This window comes from Arachis ipaensis, chromosome B10 (assembly GCF_059453495.1).
Source record: "Arachis ipaensis isolate K30076 ecotype BB chromosome B10, ASM5945349v1, whole genome shotgun sequence".
NCBI lineage: Eukaryota > Viridiplantae > Streptophyta > Magnoliopsida > Fabales > Fabaceae > Arachis > Arachis ipaensis.
The window spans coordinates 146,842,254-146,861,925 of NC_142435.1; the positions used below are offsets into that span (position 1 = coordinate 146,842,254).

The 19,672-nt window shown below is 34.7% G+C and overlaps 4 protein-coding genes across 5 annotated transcripts; 3 read left to right on the top strand and 1 right to left on the bottom strand.

Annotated features, from left to right (window-relative positions):
* On the top strand, nt 1-1,831 carry LOC107622234 (uncharacterized). Its single transcript, XM_021114801.2, has 7 exons — nt 1-137; nt 212-270; nt 357-431; nt 688-763; nt 889-951; nt 1,058-1,168; nt 1,492-1,831. Exons 1-7 carry the CDS (start codon nt 48-50, stop codon nt 1,642-1,644), a joined length of 627 nt encoding a protein of 208 aa, XP_020970460.1. The 5' UTR covers nt 1-47; the 3' UTR covers nt 1,645-1,831.
* A 1,092-nt stretch (nt 1,832-2,923) lies between these two features.
* Nucleotides 2,924-7,641, bottom strand: LOC148582041 (putative disease resistance RPP13-like protein 1). Of its 2 annotated transcripts, none has more exons than XM_088485975.1 (3): nt 3,825-7,641; nt 3,531-3,619; nt 2,924-3,364 (listed from the first exon to the last, which is right to left on the bottom strand). In XM_088485975.1, the coding sequence occupies exon 1, from the start codon at nt 7,514-7,516 to the stop codon at nt 3,842-3,844; it is 3,675 nt and encodes a 1,224-aa protein (XP_088342101.1). In that variant the 5' UTR covers nt 7,517-7,641; the 3' UTR covers nt 2,924-3,364; nt 3,531-3,619; nt 3,825-3,841. The 2 variants fall into 2 exon arrangements, with proteins under 2 accessions (XP_088342101.1, XP_088342098.1); XM_088485972.1 differs by having other exon boundaries at nt 3,531-3,701.
* Nucleotides 7,642-9,098: 1,457 nt separating this feature from the next.
* On the top strand, nt 9,099-13,271 carry LOC107623690 (bifunctional dihydrofolate reductase-thymidylate synthase-like). Its single transcript, XM_016326037.3, has 11 exons — nt 9,099-9,630; nt 9,877-10,412; nt 10,506-10,902; nt 10,975-11,019; nt 11,231-11,296; nt 11,639-11,700; nt 11,785-11,859; nt 11,950-12,115; nt 12,212-12,335; nt 12,556-12,662; nt 12,765-13,271. The coding sequence occupies exons 2-11, from the start codon at nt 9,964-9,966 to the stop codon at nt 12,873-12,875; spliced, it is 1,602 nt and encodes a 533-aa protein (XP_016181523.1). The 5' UTR covers nt 9,099-9,630; nt 9,877-9,963; the 3' UTR covers nt 12,876-13,271.
* Nucleotides 13,272-14,348: 1,077 nt separating this feature from the next.
* On the top strand, nt 14,349-18,240 carry LOC107624200 (L-2-hydroxyglutarate dehydrogenase, mitochondrial). Its single transcript, XM_016326684.3, has 5 exons — nt 14,349-14,785; nt 15,044-15,325; nt 15,438-15,877; nt 16,848-17,007; nt 17,920-18,240. Exons 1-5 carry the CDS (start codon nt 14,420-14,422, stop codon nt 18,031-18,033), a joined length of 1,362 nt encoding a protein of 453 aa, XP_016182170.1. The 5' UTR covers nt 14,349-14,419; the 3' UTR covers nt 18,034-18,240.
* Nucleotides 18,241-19,672: the final 1,432 nt, after the last annotated feature.

A 19,672-nucleotide genomic window follows, 5' to 3' on the forward strand; every position in this document is an offset into this window, starting at 1 on the left:
GTCAATTTTACGCCGATTAGAGAACTTAATAGATTGACTGCATCAGCATGAAGAAATTTGAAAGTGCAAGAGCTAGTGCTGGTTCCTCAAAGGCTTCAAAGGATGCATCATTAACTCCCCTAAGAACACCAACTATGGTTTGTCAGATTCTTTGCCATGTCTTTCACAATCTATATTTCTATGATGTTAAAGTGTTGTTTTTTAAATGCAGGCTTATAAGAAGGAGATGCAGATGCATTCTGCATTGACCCCATTAACAGAAAAGAAAAGGTACCTAATTCTAGTAAGCTGTTAATTATGATGTAAAACTGTTTTTATATCCTGATTCGGTGCATTTGAGTTTTGTTAAACCATAGGAACAAAACTCCTCTTGATTTATCAAGCACAGGCAAAAATACAGCCAGCTCTAAATGGCGCTTGCTCTCAACAGAGTAAGTCATTTCCACTCTGATTTAAGGTGTTATAAGATTTTTCATTGTGCTATATGGATTTGGATTGTTTCCATGTTCAAATGTTATCCATGCCAGACATAATTTAGAGTTTGTAAATTAGTTGAAACATGCTATCTTTAGTTTCAAGGACCACAAGCTAAGTTTACATAATCTATCTCTGGCTTAAAGAAGTTTTATGGCTTTTGTGAAAACTCTTCTTTACATTAGTATTTACAATGTTTCTACTTGAATGCAGAAATAACATGAGATCCCCAATGATATCGTCACCTTTCAGCTTGAGGACACAAGAAAGGGCTGCAAGAAGAAAGAAGGTTCTGCCATCAATCAAATTTAGTTGTTTATGAGCTTTAATTAACCTTACTACAAATAAAAATGAGAATTAATTAACTGAGTATTACTTGCCTTTCCTTTCTCTATTGATCTAAATCAATTTCAGAAACTTGAAGAAAAGTTCAATGCCAATGAGGCACAAAAAGTGCAACTTCATACAAAACTCAAGGTTGGTTGACAAATAAAATTTAATACCAAGTGTCTGTTACTATGAACAATATCTAGTTCCTCAGTTCAGTTTAGTCACCAAATCATTCAATTCCCTCATTTTGAAGGAAAAAGCAGAGACAGAGATCAGAAAACTTCGCCAAAGCTTTTGCTTCAAAGCAAGGCCACTACCTGATCTTTACAAGGAAAGGAAAGAATCAAACAAGGAAACACAGAAGGTATCTTAAACTGTTTGCAATAATAATATAATCTTCTTTCCCATTTTCTCCTCAAGCTTTGTTTGGTTAACAATATTGTTCTTAATCTCCATGCGGTTCCGGATAATTGAGTCCTTATAAAATTTGATTTGGTTTCTTAGAACAATAAAACTCTGTTTTCTGTCCTGTTTTCTCTTTCTTTTTCACAAGATCCTGAAAAGAGAAACTGAAAATGAAAATAGAAAATAAAAATGCAAACCAAACACACCCTTAATTTTTCAAATTGTAATTTATACTTTCGGGATCTACAAATACAATCTGAATCAAGAAAGGCTACTCCTCAGAGTCAGAGACCTTACAATGGCAGTGGCACCAATAAGAATTTCCAGGAAAAGACTCAGCGCCGCACCTTTGCTCATCATCTGAGTACTACTCTTGAGAATACATCACGAAATATTCAGCATGGAAACCTCAAGAATAGGAATCACAAACAATGATCATGCTCCATGATGTTTGTTCTCTGTTGTAAATGTAGCTTGAAGGAAATGCACCACATTAGGCACCATTTGTTCTCTGTTGTATTCTTGGTATATAACACAACATTAGTAACCAACTCTCACTGTTGTTCTTCCTTTTGTTTTTTGTACCCTCAATATATTCAATTGAGCTATTCTTACAATCTTCTTTTCGTTTTCTTTATAATTTGGAAAGAATAATAAAGTAAAATATCTAATGAATCACACTGTATACATTAGAACATTCATGCACACTAGCTAATTAAGTAATTTTATAAGGAGATACTTTTTGGCCCTTTATCAATAAAAATACAGTTAGACTGAATTCATAATTCGGAATTATATTGCATTCTAAAGGATGGATTCCTTAATTGGAATTATATAAAAAGAGATGCAAATAGTGTTTACAATGAGTAAATAATACGTTTAAACAGTTGGTTGATGCATTGGTAATATATTCCTATTTTTAATTGCTTCTCTTCTTTGATGATTTGAGGTGGAAACTTTCAGCTTTTCTTGATCCTCAAAGATTTTAGTGTTATTATTCAACTGTTCACTTATCATAAAGTGGGATAAACATAGTTGTTGCTGCATTATTGACTAATTTTTGTTATTTTTCTAACAAAACATGCAATTCTTAATCAACAATGCACAAGTAAATAGAGAAAAAAAAATCTTAGACTATAGGTTTAACCGTTTAAGGGTGCAAAACAACTAATCTCATTCCTCCAATATATAAACTCCAAGCAAGGTAATTCAACAATATTTATAGCATGTGACACATGTAGAGAAAATTTTTAAAATCCCCAAAAACAAAATACATGCATGCAAAAGAGATTAGAGTGGCTATTAATGAATTAAACCCCAATAATAAGGAGCTGGTGTCAACTAATGGAGAAGGTTAGTGAATGCAAGTGGACAGATGATGGCATTCTTCAAGATTGTCTTCATCATCATCTTAATTCATTCCCTTTTCATCGTTTAACCATTTAAATATTCTGAATTGCCTATACTTTTCATTTCATTGGTGGTACAGTTTCATTTGTGAATTTTTGCCACTCTTATTTCACTACAAATATAACTTTCCAGACCAAGAACATGAGAGTCTCAATCTTGAAGAAGGTAGGTTCAGAAAAACAAACAAGGTATTATTTCACAATGCAATGGTTATGTGACACAGTGACAGAATATGTTGACCTGATTTCTCTTGATAAGGTTTTGAATTACTCCAATTAGTTCATAGCCACCAATCAATATCCCATTAACTAAAGCAAAACTATATTTAACTGCTAAACTTTAGTTCATGCGCATGAAATTTATTATCAGATGGTTTGGAAGAATTTTAGAGTGCAACATACACATGAACCGAAATTCAAAAGGTAAATATGATAATGATCAATAAGGACTATAATCAATATAATAAATCAATATTATGATGGCAATGAAGATGGACTTCCGGTATTCTTCTGGTGCTTCCTTGCAAACTGAAACTGCCGGACCCGCGGCAGACGTACGAATTGGCTTTTGACTCGTGGCTCTCTATGTCATTGAGTTGCTTACCTTGTGATTGGACCAAAACAGTCATGTCCAATAACACTTGATGAAGCTCATTGAGGCTGCTCTCTATATCAATCACTGTGTCATGCCACTTTTGAATCTCTTGGATTGTGTCCATGATTGTCCCTGATTGCTTAGTTGCTTTCTGCAAGAAAGTTTCAACCACCACATACAAATTTTCATATTGAGGTAATCAAAGTTATTCCACCATTATAAAGTAGATATTCCTTCTCAGGTAATATACAAATTTTCATGAAATGATTTTTTTTTTCCCAAAAAAAAAAAAAAATCGTTAGTTCAGCCATCCGTACCACTTTAGTCATGAGGTTTCCTAACCACTTATGTCCTCAAGAATCTTCCTCTGTTGCAGTTATTATCATTGTCTTGTTTCTCAGAATTCCTGTGAGTATTACAATGATTGAATATTATTGATGCACCATAAGCAAAATCGTAACTGCAGAAGTTATCTCTTGTTGGAAAAGCTGTATGAATGATACAAGACATTAATAATAATGAAGAATAACAATAATGTAAAACAGAATGAAGAATGAAAAACTAGAGACTCAGCAACATAGAGTAATGTTGTGTGAGATAGAAACAATTACCTGTTGAAGTTGTTGGATTACCAAATCCATCTTCCACCAACTTGAATGGCGGGGATGTGGGAAATTTTGGGCCAAACCTGCGGGTCCTTCATCTCACACCGTTTACCCAAAGGGCTTTCAGAGATGCTGAGTCGTAACAGAGAGGCAGGCAGCTTTTCTCCGTCAATGTTCTCCAAATTGTAACATTCATAAATACATAATTGTTGGAGGGATATGAGGTGGGCAAGTCCCTTGCATTCCAACATCTCCACACTTTTAATGCGATCCAGTGTGAGAGACTCAAGGGTGGCAGGCAACCAACCTTCCTTAGGGAGACACTTCACACTCTCATTTTCACCTTTAATATAAAGATGAGTAAGCCCATCAAACTGCGATGCTACACAGCTGAGTTGTTTCTCGCAGTAGCTGATGCTAAGAGATCTCAAGCTACGCTGTGGATCCCCTATAGCAGACAAATCAATCTCTGGGCAACCACGTAATGAGAGATATTCTAGCTGAGGTGATGCCATCCATAGCGTCTGCAGGGATTTCAAACTCCCACAATTATTTATCTCTAAAGAACGGAGACATGAAAGAGAGCGTGACACCACGAGAGACTCCATCTTTTCACACTCCCTGATTTCAACACGCACGAGATTTGGAAAGGAATCCAGCGAGAAGGATGTAACCGAATCACAGCTGTTACGTATCGTTAGATAATGCAATGAGTGGTGTTGGCCTTCCATTTCGAATTCTAATTTTTTGCAATTCGATATCGTCAGCTCTTGTAGTGATGCGGGAATACTACTAACTGCAAACAATACGTGGGATGAACAATTTGAGATGATTAAAGATCTGAGGCAAGTGAGTTGGGTGTGCGCAATGGCCTCCATCACCGACTCCGCTTGATGCTTTCCAGTAATTGATAGCTTATCCAGCAAAGGAGGTAGCTCCCCAATTCTCACTTCTTTGTTTCCTTCTATGCGTAAACAGGTAATCCCAGAAGCTCTTGGAACACAACTGCTGAGCTGCTCGCAATTGTGAATAGTAAGATCTTCCAAAGATGGTAGTTGATTTGGCAAATCTCCTCTCAACATGGGACAATCCCATATGATAAGCTTCCTAAGTCGAGGAAATGCATTGAACTCCAATGAACGCCATTCCTCCCAGCAAGGCATTGACTGAAATGTAAGAGTTTCAAGCATTGGAAATGGAGTCTCCAGACAAGATTCATCATCTCGGTAAAACTCATCCCCCACAATAGCAAGCCTTTCAAACATTGAAATTTCCAGGTACTCCAAAAAGGGCAACTGTCCAAGTGAAGGAAGCATACAACAATTCTTGAAATAACCCGAAAAAAAATCGCCCAGTATTATTTGGGTGATGCTGTGGTAAGAACAATGTCCCAACCAATCTGGAAATGTTGTACCTCTGTAACCCCAAATTTGTAGTTGTTTCAAATTACTATGAGGTCGTAACTCTTCAAGTATCTCTCTTTCAATTTGGGAATCATCTGTATTCTCATATTCATCTGGCGACCACTCCAAGACCAAACATTCAATGCCATCCTTATCAAACATTTTTGCTCCCAACGCTTCGCTGCTATTGACCACATTCTCCAATTTGTCAATCCAAATTGTTTGGTGCAGATTTGCAAGTGCTCCCAATTCATTAATCTTGTTCCCTTCACGCTTCCCAACAACATACTTGCTTAAAACCTGCAAACTTGTCAATTTGCTCATGCCTTCCGGCATCTCATGCAAACCAGTCCCGCTAATATCAAGGTAACGCAAATTTGTAAGATCTTTCATGCCAACAGGAAGGGCGTTTAGTTTCCAACATCCAAACAGCTTCAATGTCTGTAAATTGTACAAGTTGCAAAGTGTATCGGGCAATGTCATGATGTCGCTGTTAGACAAATCCAAGTAACGCAAATGAATCAACTCGCCTATTGAATCAGGCAATGACTCAAGAGGAAAGCATTTGAACGACAAAGCCCTCAGGTACTTCAACTTTGACAACAAGATACATGGTGCATTTTCCATGTTAAATGGAATCTCTCGCTCCAAATTGATTTCAAGAAATGTCCTTGTGTGTTTTACTCGGTCACAAACTCCCAAAAGTTTTGAGATTGGATAATTGCCTTTGGCATTATGTGACAAATGGCGAGTTTTAATATCAACCTCAACTGCATTCTCAAGCTCTTCAGCTCTGAAATAGAATTCTCCACCAAATATCATTGCCAAATCATGCACCAGATCATGCATCACAAACTTGTTTTCACGAATCTTAGAAGGTTGAAAAAATGATCTCGCAATCAATTCATCAAAATATTCATCACCAACTTCTTCTGGAGTCTTTTTTCCTGCTGGTTGCAAAAAATTCTCTGCCATCCATAGCAATATCAATTCGTCTTTGCTAAACTCATAGTCTTTGGGATACAAAGAACAAAAAACAAAGCACTCCCTTAAATATGAAGGAAGATAGTAATAACTGATTCTTAATGCGGGAACAACCTTTATCTTATCATCGGAGAGTTCCCAGATCTCACTCTTCAATAAATGATTCCAATACTTGATATCCGAATTTCCACGCAATAAGCCTCCAAGGGCTTGAGCTGCCAAGGGCAATCCATCACACTTCTTTACAAGATCTTTGCCAACTTTTTTCAAGGTTGGATTCTCCATAGAACAAGTTGAGAGACGTGCGTATTTTGAAAACACTAACCAACAATCTTCCTCAGACAATAAGCTTAGTTCATAAGGTGAAACAGTTTGCACCACAGAAGCCACTCTTTTACTTCTAGTTGTTATGAGAATTTTACTTCCCTTAACCCCTTTTCGAAAAGGTTTTAGAAGTTTATCCCAATCTTCGCGACTTTCACTCCATACATCGTCCAAGACAACAAAGAACTTCTTCCTTGACAACTTTTCTTTTAAATCATGCTGAAGCAAATTCAAATCTGTCAAGCTGCAAAAACTTTTAGTTATTGCCTCGATTATAGTCTTGGTGACCTTGAAAACATCAAACTCTTCTGACACACAAATCCAAGCTTGAAAATCAAAATTCTCCTTTACTTTGCCATCCTGGTAAACCAATTGAGCCAAAGTAGTCTTTCCTATTCCACCCATGCCAACAATGGGAATCACAGATACATCACTAAGACCACCAGTAGCATCATCACTATCATCATCCAACAAGAGTTTTACTATGGCCTCCTTGTCTTCTTCCCTGCCACATACATCAGATGTTTCAACTAGAGATGTAGTGATCCTCCATGACATGTTCTCCTTAGGAATCTCTCTCAGACCAAGAGTGTCTTTTTGATTCACAAGAGACTCTATCCTATCAATGACTTCCTCCATCCTCTTTGCTACATCCCGATCTTGCAAATTGAGAATACCAGAGAAACGAGAGAGGAAGGTACCTGGATCCTTCTGAGTGGCAGCTTTGGTGAAGACTTCATCAAGCAAGTCATCAGCAACATACATGGCATCTTTGAGACTATCAAGCCATTCCTTGACAGGTCTCTCCTTGATCTGCTTCTGCTCAGCATCGATGAGAAAGGCTCGAACAGCACAAAGATTAGTCTTCAACCTTTCAATCAGGTTCTGAGTAAGCTTCTTCCCTTTGATCCAGTTAACAACTTCAGGGGAGGACATCCTGTCAAAAACAACACTAAGAACGGAAGACAAAACAGCTTCTGCAGCCATGTTTCTGAAGAGAAGTGATCAGATCTGAAGGAACAGATGGTAAGCAAGGGGTTGACTGGTGGTTGACTGGTTGTAGTAGTTTGTGGTAGTGCCTTAACTGTGTTGAGTAGTTAAATAAATGTGTTAGGTTATACTTTTCTATTTTTGTAATAAAAAATGACTTCATGCTCTTATTGGTCTTGGAGAGATTCTTCACATGACATCCTGTACAGTTTTGATGTATTCGCATGTCATATACTCATATTAATTTTTTGTAAAAAAGATTAATTTGTTTTAAAATAATATTCTTTAATAAAATTTATTTGCCTAATATGTATATTAAATATTTTATTATAAGTTCTAGAAAAAGCAAAATATCTCATGAAAATAATTTTAAAAGACTTTTAAAATAATAAAAATTTATTAGAATTTCAAGTGTCTTTTATTTGTAATTTGTAGAAGAATAATTTGAGTATATATTAAAAGTAAAAAATACCATTTGTACACTAAAATCAGCTATCAGTGTATTCGTGTGTAAATACATGTGTGGTTTAATTTATTTTCAATGTGTATTTATATTTTAACATGTATTTTATACTTGTAGTTAATTTTAGTAACTTATTTTAATATACTCATAACATAACCCATTAAAAATATTAATTGTATAATTTTTTCATGATGTATTTTAACAATTTTTAGTGCGTAACTACGGATAATGACATAAATGCGAGACCTAATATATATTATAAAATATAAAATAATTTTTTAATTATTTTTAATATTTTTTAAATTATATAAAATATTTAAATTGTGTAACGTTTTTTTTCAAATGTTTTAAATATGTAAATTACTCAAAAATTATTCTTAACTAGTTCAATTATAAAAAAAATTGGAAGGGTGCATTTTCAAGGTTAATTTTTTTTTATATTGTATAAATATATGTGTAATATATTGTTATAGGAAGATTAGGTGTTTTTTTTTATATGGTGTAAAGTACAAATCGGACGGTCCGATTTGTTTGAAAAAAAAAGTAAAGTACAAATCGGAGGGTCCGATTTATTTGATAAAAAAAACTATAAATCGCATGGTCCGTTTTGTATTTTTAATTTTTTTTATTTTTTGAAATAGAAATCGGACGGTCCGATTTCAACAGTAAAAATTTTTTTATTTTTAAAAACACAAATCGGAACATCCGATTTGTGATTGTTGATTTTAAAAACGGTTCCGCTACGTTACCAACAGCATATCTGCCAACTTCTGCCAACTTTTATTTATAATTGTGTTTCATGGAAGTGTGTTCGTGGATGTGTCTAATAAAAATGTCTTTTTTATAGTTGTGTTTAATAGAAGTGTCTTTATAGATATATTTTCTGGATGTGTCTCTTTATATATGTATTTAAAATATATTAATGATTAGACACATCCACGAACACACTTCCATAAAACACAATTATAAATAAGAGTTTGTTGGTAGATAATATGTTGGTACCCTATACTTTTCCTTTTAAAAATGAAACAAATCGGTGACACCATAGCAATGAAAAACTCATCTCTTCTCCCATCATTGTGAGATGCACTCGGCTCTCCCCACACAAAAAATAATAAGCGCATTTTCAACAGAGAGTAGAGAACCTCTGCCTCTAGAGTCTGAAGCTTCTGCCATCGTTGTTATTGGGTGCTCACAATTGTGTTCCTCACTGTGACCCCTCTCTTCCCTGACCTCCCCTCATCCTTCTCACCACTCTGCAACCCATTTTCTCCCTTCCTTCGAATTCATTTTGTTAACTAAGATTTGCACACCAAATGTTTGATGGTTTGCTTGCTGTTTTTCAGTTAGTGTCTGTGTAAACTGAGTGGGTACTGTGTCCTATCTGCAAGATTGATTTTTTTGTTATTTCTACTTCCAAAACAATTGGGGAATTGTTCTTGCATTCTCACTTACTGGGATATTCAAACATTCTTCCTTACACCCAATATTTCGTTGTCTTTGCTTCGTTAAAATTATCATATAAAATAACAATAATACTTTCTTTTTCGATTTCAATACTGTGGAAGATTTGAAAGCAGTTCATGAAATTTCTCGCAAGCTTCTAAGGTCATAAAATTCCAAAATTCCGCGCTTCGGTCTGAAACCGGTCAGTCACTCCTTCAAATTTTGTCTTGAATAGTTGAATTCTTGCATTTCAGTGTAAATACAATCTGGTGTATCTGCTGTTCATGAAGTTGAAAAAAATCTTGTACAACTATAATGATAGTTAATAATAAGCTTTGCCCTCTCTGGTTCTTCTTTTTGAAGTGTTCCAAGTTCCAACTAAAATGTGATATGTATGAGCAATGGCATTAATTATATAAGTTTTAATGTAATGCTTTGTTGGTTTCAGATTCTACTGCACTTCCAAAAGAATTGGTTGTGCAGTCCTTGTTTTGATACACCATCTTTAAGTTTCTATCGGTTCTTGAGTTCCATTATGGCCAGTAATTCTTTTGTAATCCCCAATGGAAGCGGCAACGGCAATGGCATTGGAAAACTCAACCCACCGCCAAATCTGCAGAGGAACTACCAAGTGGTAGTGGCTGCTACACCAGATATGGGGATAGGTAAAGATGGGAAATTACCATGGAAGTTACCTACTGATCTCAAATTTTTTAAAGAGGTTACTGTAACAACATCTGATCCAGGGAAGAAGAATGCTGTTGTAATGGGTAGAAAAACATGGGATAGTATCCCTCTTAAATACAGGCCTCTTCCCGGCCGTCTTAATGTTGTTCTTACCCGCTCAGATAGCTTTGATATTGCAAGAGCAGAGAATGTTGTTATATGTAGAAGTATGGCTTCTGCTTTGGAATTGTTAGCTGAACCTCCCTATATTTTGTCAATTGAGAAAATATTTGTTATAGGAGGTGGACAAATATTTAGGTATATCCTTTTGACCTTTTCTTTCTCTGTGCATTATTCTTCCTATTTGTATTAGGCTCTTTCTCTATTACTGATGATAATTTTCGTTTACAGGGAGACTTTAAATGCACCTGGATGTGAAGCTATCCACATCACTGAAATTCAGACTAGCATCGAGTGTGACACATTTATGCCTCCAGTTGATTCCTCTGTATTTCAGTTGTGGTACTCATCTTTTCCTAAGGTGGAAAACAACATTCGCTATTCTTTCACAACTTATGTGCGTGTAAGGCGTTCGGTGGAGCATGCAACTCAGAATACTGATCCAGGTCTTGATAACAATTCAGATACTCTAAAGTTTGAGTTCAAGGATTTTTCTTTTCTTCCTAAAATGATTCTTGAAAGACATGAAGAATACAAGTATCTTAGGCTGGTTGAAGAAATCATTTCTGAGGGTACAGCCAAAGATGATAGGACAAGGACTGGTACCTTGTCAAAATTTGGTTGCCAGGTAACATGTTGATGCCTATATTTGAGGGTTGCTGTAATTTGTACTCTGACATCTATATCCATTTTTTTACAGATGAGGTTCAATTTGCGCAGAAACTTCCCTCTTCTTACTACAAAGGTACCTAGACATTATACTTATTATAGTTTAAAACATGTACTTAATGTACTGCACAAAATAACTTGCCATTCTTGTGATTATTTTCCTTTTTGTATTGTTCTTTTTTATTTATTTTATGTTCTTATTAGGTAGGTGTTATTGGGAAGAGGAGTATTTATTTGTTCATTTTGTTTAGATAGATAAGTTGACACAACTTCTTCATTGATCCTAGAAAGTATTTTGGCGAGGGGTTGTTGAAGAGCTTCTTTGGTTTATTAGTGGGTCTACAAATGCCAAGGTAATGATATATTCATCCAATCGTTTTCTTCACACAAATGAATCATATCCTTTCCTAGTTATGTGACAAACAAGTTGATATTAACCAAATATTCCGATCAACACTATCTGAGCTTGGGTTTTAATAGGGGCAGCCCTACTCAGAACTCAGAAGTGAATAAATGTATCTTGAATGATGCTCAACATTATTAAAAAAAATGGTTCTCAACTTAACTTTCAACCACAGTACTTCATTTTCAAGAGATATTCATCTTTTCGGTTGTTACTTTCCAAGATCCTTCTGTTACTATAGTAGATATGATCATTATTAACTTATATTCTGAAAGTTATGGTACATTGGCAGTTGCTGCAGGAAAAAGGGATCCATATATGGGATGGCAATGCATCGAGAGAATACCTAGATAGGCAAGCATGACAGTCAGTTGTCTTAACTACAATTGTACATTTTTCTTCTTGCAGTTACTAAGTGGCTTCTATTTAAAATTATAGACTTGGCTTGACAGATAGGGAGGAGGGTGACTTGGGACCTGTTTATGGGTTTCAGTGGAGGCACTTTGGTGCCAGGTAGGTTGATCATACCTTTTTCTGAGCAGGTCCATAGACTATTGTGTTTTGGATTGCTTAGCTCTCTATCCCTCATCTTACACTCTTTAGGTATACTAATATGCATGCCGACTACTCCGGCCAAGGAATTGATCAGTTGTTAGATGTTATTACCAAGATAAGGCACAATCCCAATGATCGGCGGATCATTCTCTCTGCATGGAATCCAGCTGATCTTAAATTGGCGGCCCTTCCACCGTGCCACATGTTTGCACAGGTCTGCTCTTTTTTTAGTTTTTCTTTAAACAAAGCTCTCTCTTCTCTCTCCTTTTCTTTTCTTTCTGCTGCTTCTTATTCTTTTTTTCCCCTCCAGTTCTATGTAGCGAATGGGGAGTTATCATGTCAAATGTATCAACGATCTGCTGACATGGGCCTAGGCGTGCCTTTTAATATTGCATCTTATGCCCTCCTGACCTGCATAATTGCTCATGTTTGTGGTATGTAAATTTTTGAAGCATCTCTTGTGGACTTTATATATTCAGATCTATCATATTTAGTTGTGAATGGCTTAAGTTAATATGGTGGTCCTCTATGAATTATTATTTTTCCCTAGTTCTCTATGAATTATTCGGTCTTGTTAATGTGCTGATCTTTGAAAACCTGATTTTATTTTGTTTGTAAAACTATGTAATGTTTTATTTTCACTCCTCTTGTCAGAATTAGTTCCAGGTGATTTTATCCATGTCATTGGAGATGCACATGTTTACCAAAATCATGTGAAGCCTTTGCAGGAGCAGCTCCAGAACTTGCCACGGCCTTTTCCGGTATGTAATTTTGAAGAAAATCTTTGCCACAATGTAATTTGATGCAAAATTTGACCATTTAGTTCTCTTCAATTTGTGTTCTGCTTTGTTGATTCAATGCAGACTTTGAAGATAAATCCAGAGAAAAAAGATATAGATTCTTTTGTGGCTTCTGATTTCAAGCTCAGTGACTATAATCCTCACCAGAAGATTGAGATGAAGATGGCCATCTAAAATGTAGGACATAATTCTTCTGTCCCTTCGTTAGGTATGCCATTACATGTTTGAAGGATTTGAAACTTGAAGATAACCATTCTCCTGAATCCTGAGTTGGCTAATTGTACTTTGCTATGTTTGGAGATCAACAGAGAAGGAAAAAGAAAATTAAATAATTTCCATTGAAGAGTGTTGTGGGAAAATTAGGAAGGGTTTTAGCTTGATACTGAAGTCTAAATCTCCTTACTTTGTTTGCTATATTGTTTGCACCAAGTATGGGAGGTTTTAAGATGTATTTCGTTGCTAAAGTTGATGTCCTCTTATGATTGAAGAATATATGCATGATTAGAGAATTCTCTGAGTGTCTCTAACTTTTTAATATGCTAAATAAAGAATATTTTATTTTAAATTCTTTTATAAGTAAAGCAATAATTGACATATCTATTTTATATTCATTTATTCTACAATGAACAGGGTTCAATTCTCTTCTTTCTTTATTTATTTCTTTTTTTACTTTTATCTTATTAATATTACGTAAAATTTGGGGGTTATAAGTATAATAATTATAGGAGTCAAACTATAATTAAATAAAAAGTTAAGATTAAATAAAAATTTAGTATTTAAAGTGATTTTTATTTTTTAAAATATTGATTTTTTAAATTTTGGTTAAAAGTTGTTATACAGTCATTTAATCAAATATGTAAAATTATTTAACATTTTTTAATAATTTAATCATCAACTATCAACCTTTTCTTTATTTTAGTTTTTTTTATGGTGTTTTTGAACTTGGCACGTTAAAAATTAATTTATCACAGAATTTTGATTATAAAATTTGTTGCTAACCAATAAATTATTACATTTACAAAGCGAGATTTTAACTTAATATTTACTTAAGAACCATTTGACTTAACTCAAATTGGTTAACTAAGTATCAACTTAGAACAAGATAATTGTACTTAGGTATTTTTTTTTTTTCTGATTGAGTATATACTCAAATAGATTTTTAAAGAATTTTGCATCCAACAATTTTGTTCCAAAAAAAATTATTATATTAAAATTTTTAAACTTTACAAAATTACGACATATAAGTTCTTACTTTAATTAAATTAGTTGCTTTTATTTGAACAAATATAAGTCCTCTAAGATACAAGGGAAATATTTATATGTCTCACTTTTATAAGACTTCAACGTAATAAAATTTGTATGGAGATGAAAATTTTTCATACAAAATTTTTGAGGGACCTATCTGGGATAAAATTTGGATCTTTTAAATTTTGAACTTTTATTTTAGAGAGTAAAGTGTGATCTCTCATCTTTGAATAGTTTTTCTCTGATTCTTTCATATTTTTTCTTAGCTCTACCTATGAAATAATAGTGAGAGATCATACTTTATCTTCTAAAATGAAATTCAAAATTTAGAGGTCCAAATCTTTTTGGATATACTATTTTTTATTTTATTTTATTTTATTTTTTTAACTTATTTACTTTTTTTTCTAGTTTGGGCATTGGCCCTGCCACAGTGCCACTTTCACTGTGCATCGATCCCAATTGCAGGGAGAACGATGCTGAAGCGAACATTTCAAAGCTTCAGAAGAAGCTCGAAAGGATTTGCATCGTCATCATCAAGAAGAAGCGACGCTCGTTTCAAATGGAAACATTTACATTCACCGAGCAATTTCACGGTGATGAGAAGCATGATGAGCAGCACCCAAACCGCCACAACAACTACGTACTCTGTCCCAAGGGAGAAAGTGGATTGCTTGGTCATAGGTGCTGGCGTTGTGGGCATAGCGATCGCAAGAGCACTGGCACTCAAGGGCAGAGAGGTTTTCGTTGTTGAATCCGATTCAACTTTTGGCACTGCCACCAGTTCTCGAAACAGTGAAGTTATCCACGCCGGAATCTATTACCCTCGCAATTCCTTGAAGGCAAGTCACTCTTCCTTATTAGGTAAAATCATTAATCGATTTGGTTTCTCAAGTTTACACGTGAATTGAAATTAACTATTAATTTGTTTCAATTGAAATTTGGAAAGATCAAGTTGAAGTGCACACTTTGCTTGTCTTAAACTATTAACCCTAAGTGAAGGTTCACGGTGTGTGATGTTTGGTTGATGCTCTCATTGGCCTTTGTGTAATGCGTAGAATATAATGTTGTATACCTGTTTGTGTTGGCCATTTTTGCAGGCGATTTTTTGTTCAAGGGGAAGAGATATGTTATATGATTACTGCACAAAACACGATATTCCTCATAAACAAATTGGTAAACTTATAGTGGCTACGCGGTCTTCGGAGATTCCGAAGCTAAATGACATTCTAAACCATGGGATTCAAAATGGAGTTGATAGTTTGAGGATGATAGACGGGATTGAGGCCATGAAAATGGAACCTGAGTTGCAATGTGTGAAAGCAGTATTATCACCTGTCTCTGGGATTGTTGACTCCCATTCTTTAATGCTTGCTCTAGTGGTACCCATTTGTAGCTTCTTAAATTTTGAATTCAATCTTTCGTAATTAATCAGTTTCTTTATTTTGAGTTTAAATTGTACATTCTCAGGAATAAAAACACATGTTGGTCCAGGGGGAAGCCGAAAGTCACAGAACAACCTTCACATATAATTCAGCAGTCATTGGTGGCCATCTTGAAGGAAATCAGATTTGTGTTCATGTATCAGAAACCAATAGCCTTAAAGAATGGAATGGGACATCAACAGCGCTGAACCCGGATCTAGTGCTAGTTCCAAACCTCGTAGTGAACTCTGCTGGCCTTAGTGCCCCCGCACTTGCGAAAAGATTTACTGGCTTAGCAAGTGAAGTTATTCCTTCAGCCTACTATGCACGTGGTTGCTACTTCACATTATCTAACACTAAAACCACTCCGTTCCAACATTTAATATATCCTATACCGGAGGATGGTGGCCTTGGCGTGCATGTTACTCTCGACTTGAATGGTCAGGTCAAGTTTGGCCCGGATGTTGAATGGATTGACAGCATTGATGATATCTCAAGTTTTCTGAATAAGTACTTCCTAATGCCCTTTCATTTGCTTGCTTTTGACTACTTCTGGTATCTAGTCTATGTCATACATTTCCCGCTTCTTATTATCCTTGGCTTGTCTACTCTTTTGTATGAGATGGTTCCATTCCATGGTTTACAATTAGTTATTTATAAATGTTGAATTGTTGATCTACACATATTTTATATGTTGTCCTACTGGTGCATGCTTTCAGTGACATCTCATGGTTCAGGGGTACTTCGTTCCTTATGTTGGTTGTATCTGTAGTGAATCATTGATACGGTTTTCTATTCATTACCATGTACATCGTGCACTTTCTTCTTTTTTAGGTTTTCACACTCCACTACAGCAACTTTTAGTATGGGCTTTGTCTGTCAATTTTTGTCCCTATCAATGAAACTAATGTCCATCTTGGATTTATTGTACCATTTAGTATGGGTTCGTGTTTTTAGGTAGTGTTTATGAGTTGTATCTGGGACACATGTATAGAGACAGTTGAGACCGCAAAAATGGAGATAGAAATAGAGACAAAAATGTGAAATTTCTGTCTTAATGTCCTGTCTCCACTATCCCCACTTTTGGGGGGACAAAGTTTACAGAAATGTTCTCTGCTCCAAGAGGCCAGGAAAGAAAGACTTTGCTATTTTTTGTACATATCTTAGTTACCAAATAGGCCTGTGTACTAACTGTCTCTGTATTTATATCCTAGAAACAATTTCCAGATGCAACCTTTCTGTTTCAAGACGATGTTGCTCTAGTTTACTCTAGTGCTTCTCTTCACTCCATTAATTATGTTTTCATATTGATTGTTGTGCTCTAATTTCTTTCCGAACAATGAATCTTATTAGTAAATAGGAAACATCTTGTCATAAAACTGAGTTCATTTTTGTCTTTTCTTTCGAGGTATGTTTTTTTATGCGTGCATAAAAATAAATAAATCGATTCAGTGCTTACTTAAGCAAACATTTATGGTAGGTTTGATTATTCAGTACATGCAAATCGCGCTGAGCGGTTTTATCCGGAGATAAGAAAGTACTACCCAAATCTAAAGGATGGGTCTCTTGAGCCAGGATATTCAGGGATCCGACCAAAACTTTCAGGACCTGGCCAGCCGCCTGTTGATTTTGTAATACAGGTTATGTCTAAGACTCTTCTTTGCCCCTACCTTTCTGTTGACCAATCTGACTCAAAATTTGCAAACAGAGATATCGTATTGTGTGATTTTATAGTTGAATGTTACATTTCTCCCATTAGATACATGCAGTTTCCCTCGTGGTACTTATGGCTATTTTGTAAACCCAATATTAGCCCATTGACTTATGCAACTCTAAGGTTAATATCTTTTGGCTGAAGTTCATATGCCACAATTTGTTGGGAAGGACTATCATTGGTAGAAGTGTCCAAAAACTATCATTTGCATAAACCATTTCATAAAAGATTTCTGTCCTCTTTAATTCATGTATTGCTAGTATCCTTTTAACATTTTGCTAAATACCACTACCATCAAGAAATTTCTTGCTCATATTTTGTATTTATAGGATAATGTATATTGTTTTAAACTCACCATCTCTAGAAGGCAAGCTGATAAAATGACGTAGATCATTGACAGTAACGTTATTGTCATATTCAGCATTTGTATGTATCTTTATAGAGTTTAGGATTTGAAAGTGTCAAACTGACGCACGTGTATAATGTAATTGTAGGATGTTATTATGGATGGTATCAGGAATGATAAGAATATGACATTGACAATAATAGTGTAATTCCCATTGATCAATCTATAGTGCTGATGGGTATATATGATTAATCTCAGCTATTGAACTTAAGCAATTCAGCTTCCATTTTTCCTTCTCTTGATTTTTCTACAAACTAAACACAATGATTGAGTTGCTTGTGCGTTAGTGCATGCATGCATTGTTACTCTTACTAATTAGCTATTCACTGTTGTGATGTAATGTACACCAGTACACGAGGTTGTGAGGGCATTTTCCACATTTGAACAAAATTTTTAGCATTCTAACTTAATTGATTTCTCTCCTTTATGCAGGGGGAGAATATTCACGGAATACCTGGTCTTGTTAATCTTTTTGGAATCGAGTCACCCGGTTTAACGTCAAGTTTGGCAATTGCAGAATATATAGTTACTAGATTTTTGGGATGATGATGCTGTCTGGAACTTCAAGGTTCAAATTTCAAAATACTTGACACTACTTAAAACAAAGTATCAGCTAAGATGGTATATAAGGTGATTATTTTAAGAATAAAAAAAAATGATGCTATTTATAGCAGCGACTTGTATACAATATTTGGACTGTACAGTATATATACAATTGCAGTAGCTTTAAAATTTAGTCAGAATTTCCAAAAAGTCAACATGAAAGTGACTGTTATCCACCTTAATTATTCACAAATTAATTTTTTCAGCCAAAACACATTTCATCAAGCTATGTCTATACTCTCTAATTTTTTATGCAAGTTGGTAACCAATTCAATATCACTTAACTCAGGGAACCGCGCGAGGCTCAATTAAATTTAAAATATGCAAACAAAAGTTCAAATAAATCCAAGTATCATAGCGAAGCAGTAAAGAGCCAAAGACAAAATAACAAAATAAATTTCAACGGAGCTCTGCCACATTGCCATCAATGTTAATCACCAACTTCCCATTTTCTCCAATCTTTACATCTCCAAAGAGTGAGTTAATTGGTGGCTAACGGGTTACTGCATGTATAAGGCGGGATTTGAGCTAACCACTCGACCAACCCAAGTTGGTTAGAGTGAGTTAATTGTGTGTGTGTATATATATATATATATATAAAGCAGCCAGCTTAATTGACATTTTGCTCTAATAGTAAATTTTGATAATTTTTATTACGTATTTGAGTTCATTATAGTACGCAACATTTATTTATAGTAAGCTATAATATGTTTCATGAGAAAGCAAGGTAGATTTTTTCACATAAATATTTATTATTTTAGAATTTAACCTAACACATAAGTAATTAATAGATCAAACTAACAAAATCATCCAAACTAGTAGCTGTCATTTTTTTTTATTGCACAAACAAAAAAATATGAATTAGAAAAATATAAATTTTATAAAGCTAAAAAGTTATTAATAGCTCACCAAACAAGTTAAAATTGTCAAGGACCCTCAGGCAAAATGTTAACTTGATTTTCTTCTTCTCATTAATTGTGGAAAGAGGTTACCAACAACTCCAACCACTTTGTGCGGCAAAATGTTAAGAAATTTCTCCAGTAATAATGGAAACCAGAAACAAAACCACTGGCAAAAGATATTTAGAGGTGTCTTTCCTTTAATAATTTTATACCAATTCATTGATTTCATTCATTCTCCATGGCTTCTCTTGTACTTCTTCTCTCTTTTTTTGTACGAACCAAAAATGAAACTCAAGTTTCCACTTTTGAAGATCCATCATCAAGTTTGCATGCAACATGGGCAAAACAAAGATGTTTTTGTAACACTGACAATGATTTGGAGGAAATAATGCAACAGAAGTTTCCACAGGAGCCAAGAGTTTGTATCTATTTGGTTTAGTCACTTAGATGTGTTTGAATTAATGAATTCTGTATTTGAGATTGTAGAGATAAAAATTAAACAGATATTTATATCCATATTTTTGGTTGATATTGTTTTGTTCTTAGTATTTTAATAATTAAATGAATTTCTGTCTCTGTATTTTAGAAGTAGAATTTAAACACAACTTTAATATCCTAGTTATGAACAATGATGTTAGTCATGCTTATTTAATTTTAGCTTTGTATATCACCTTTGTGCG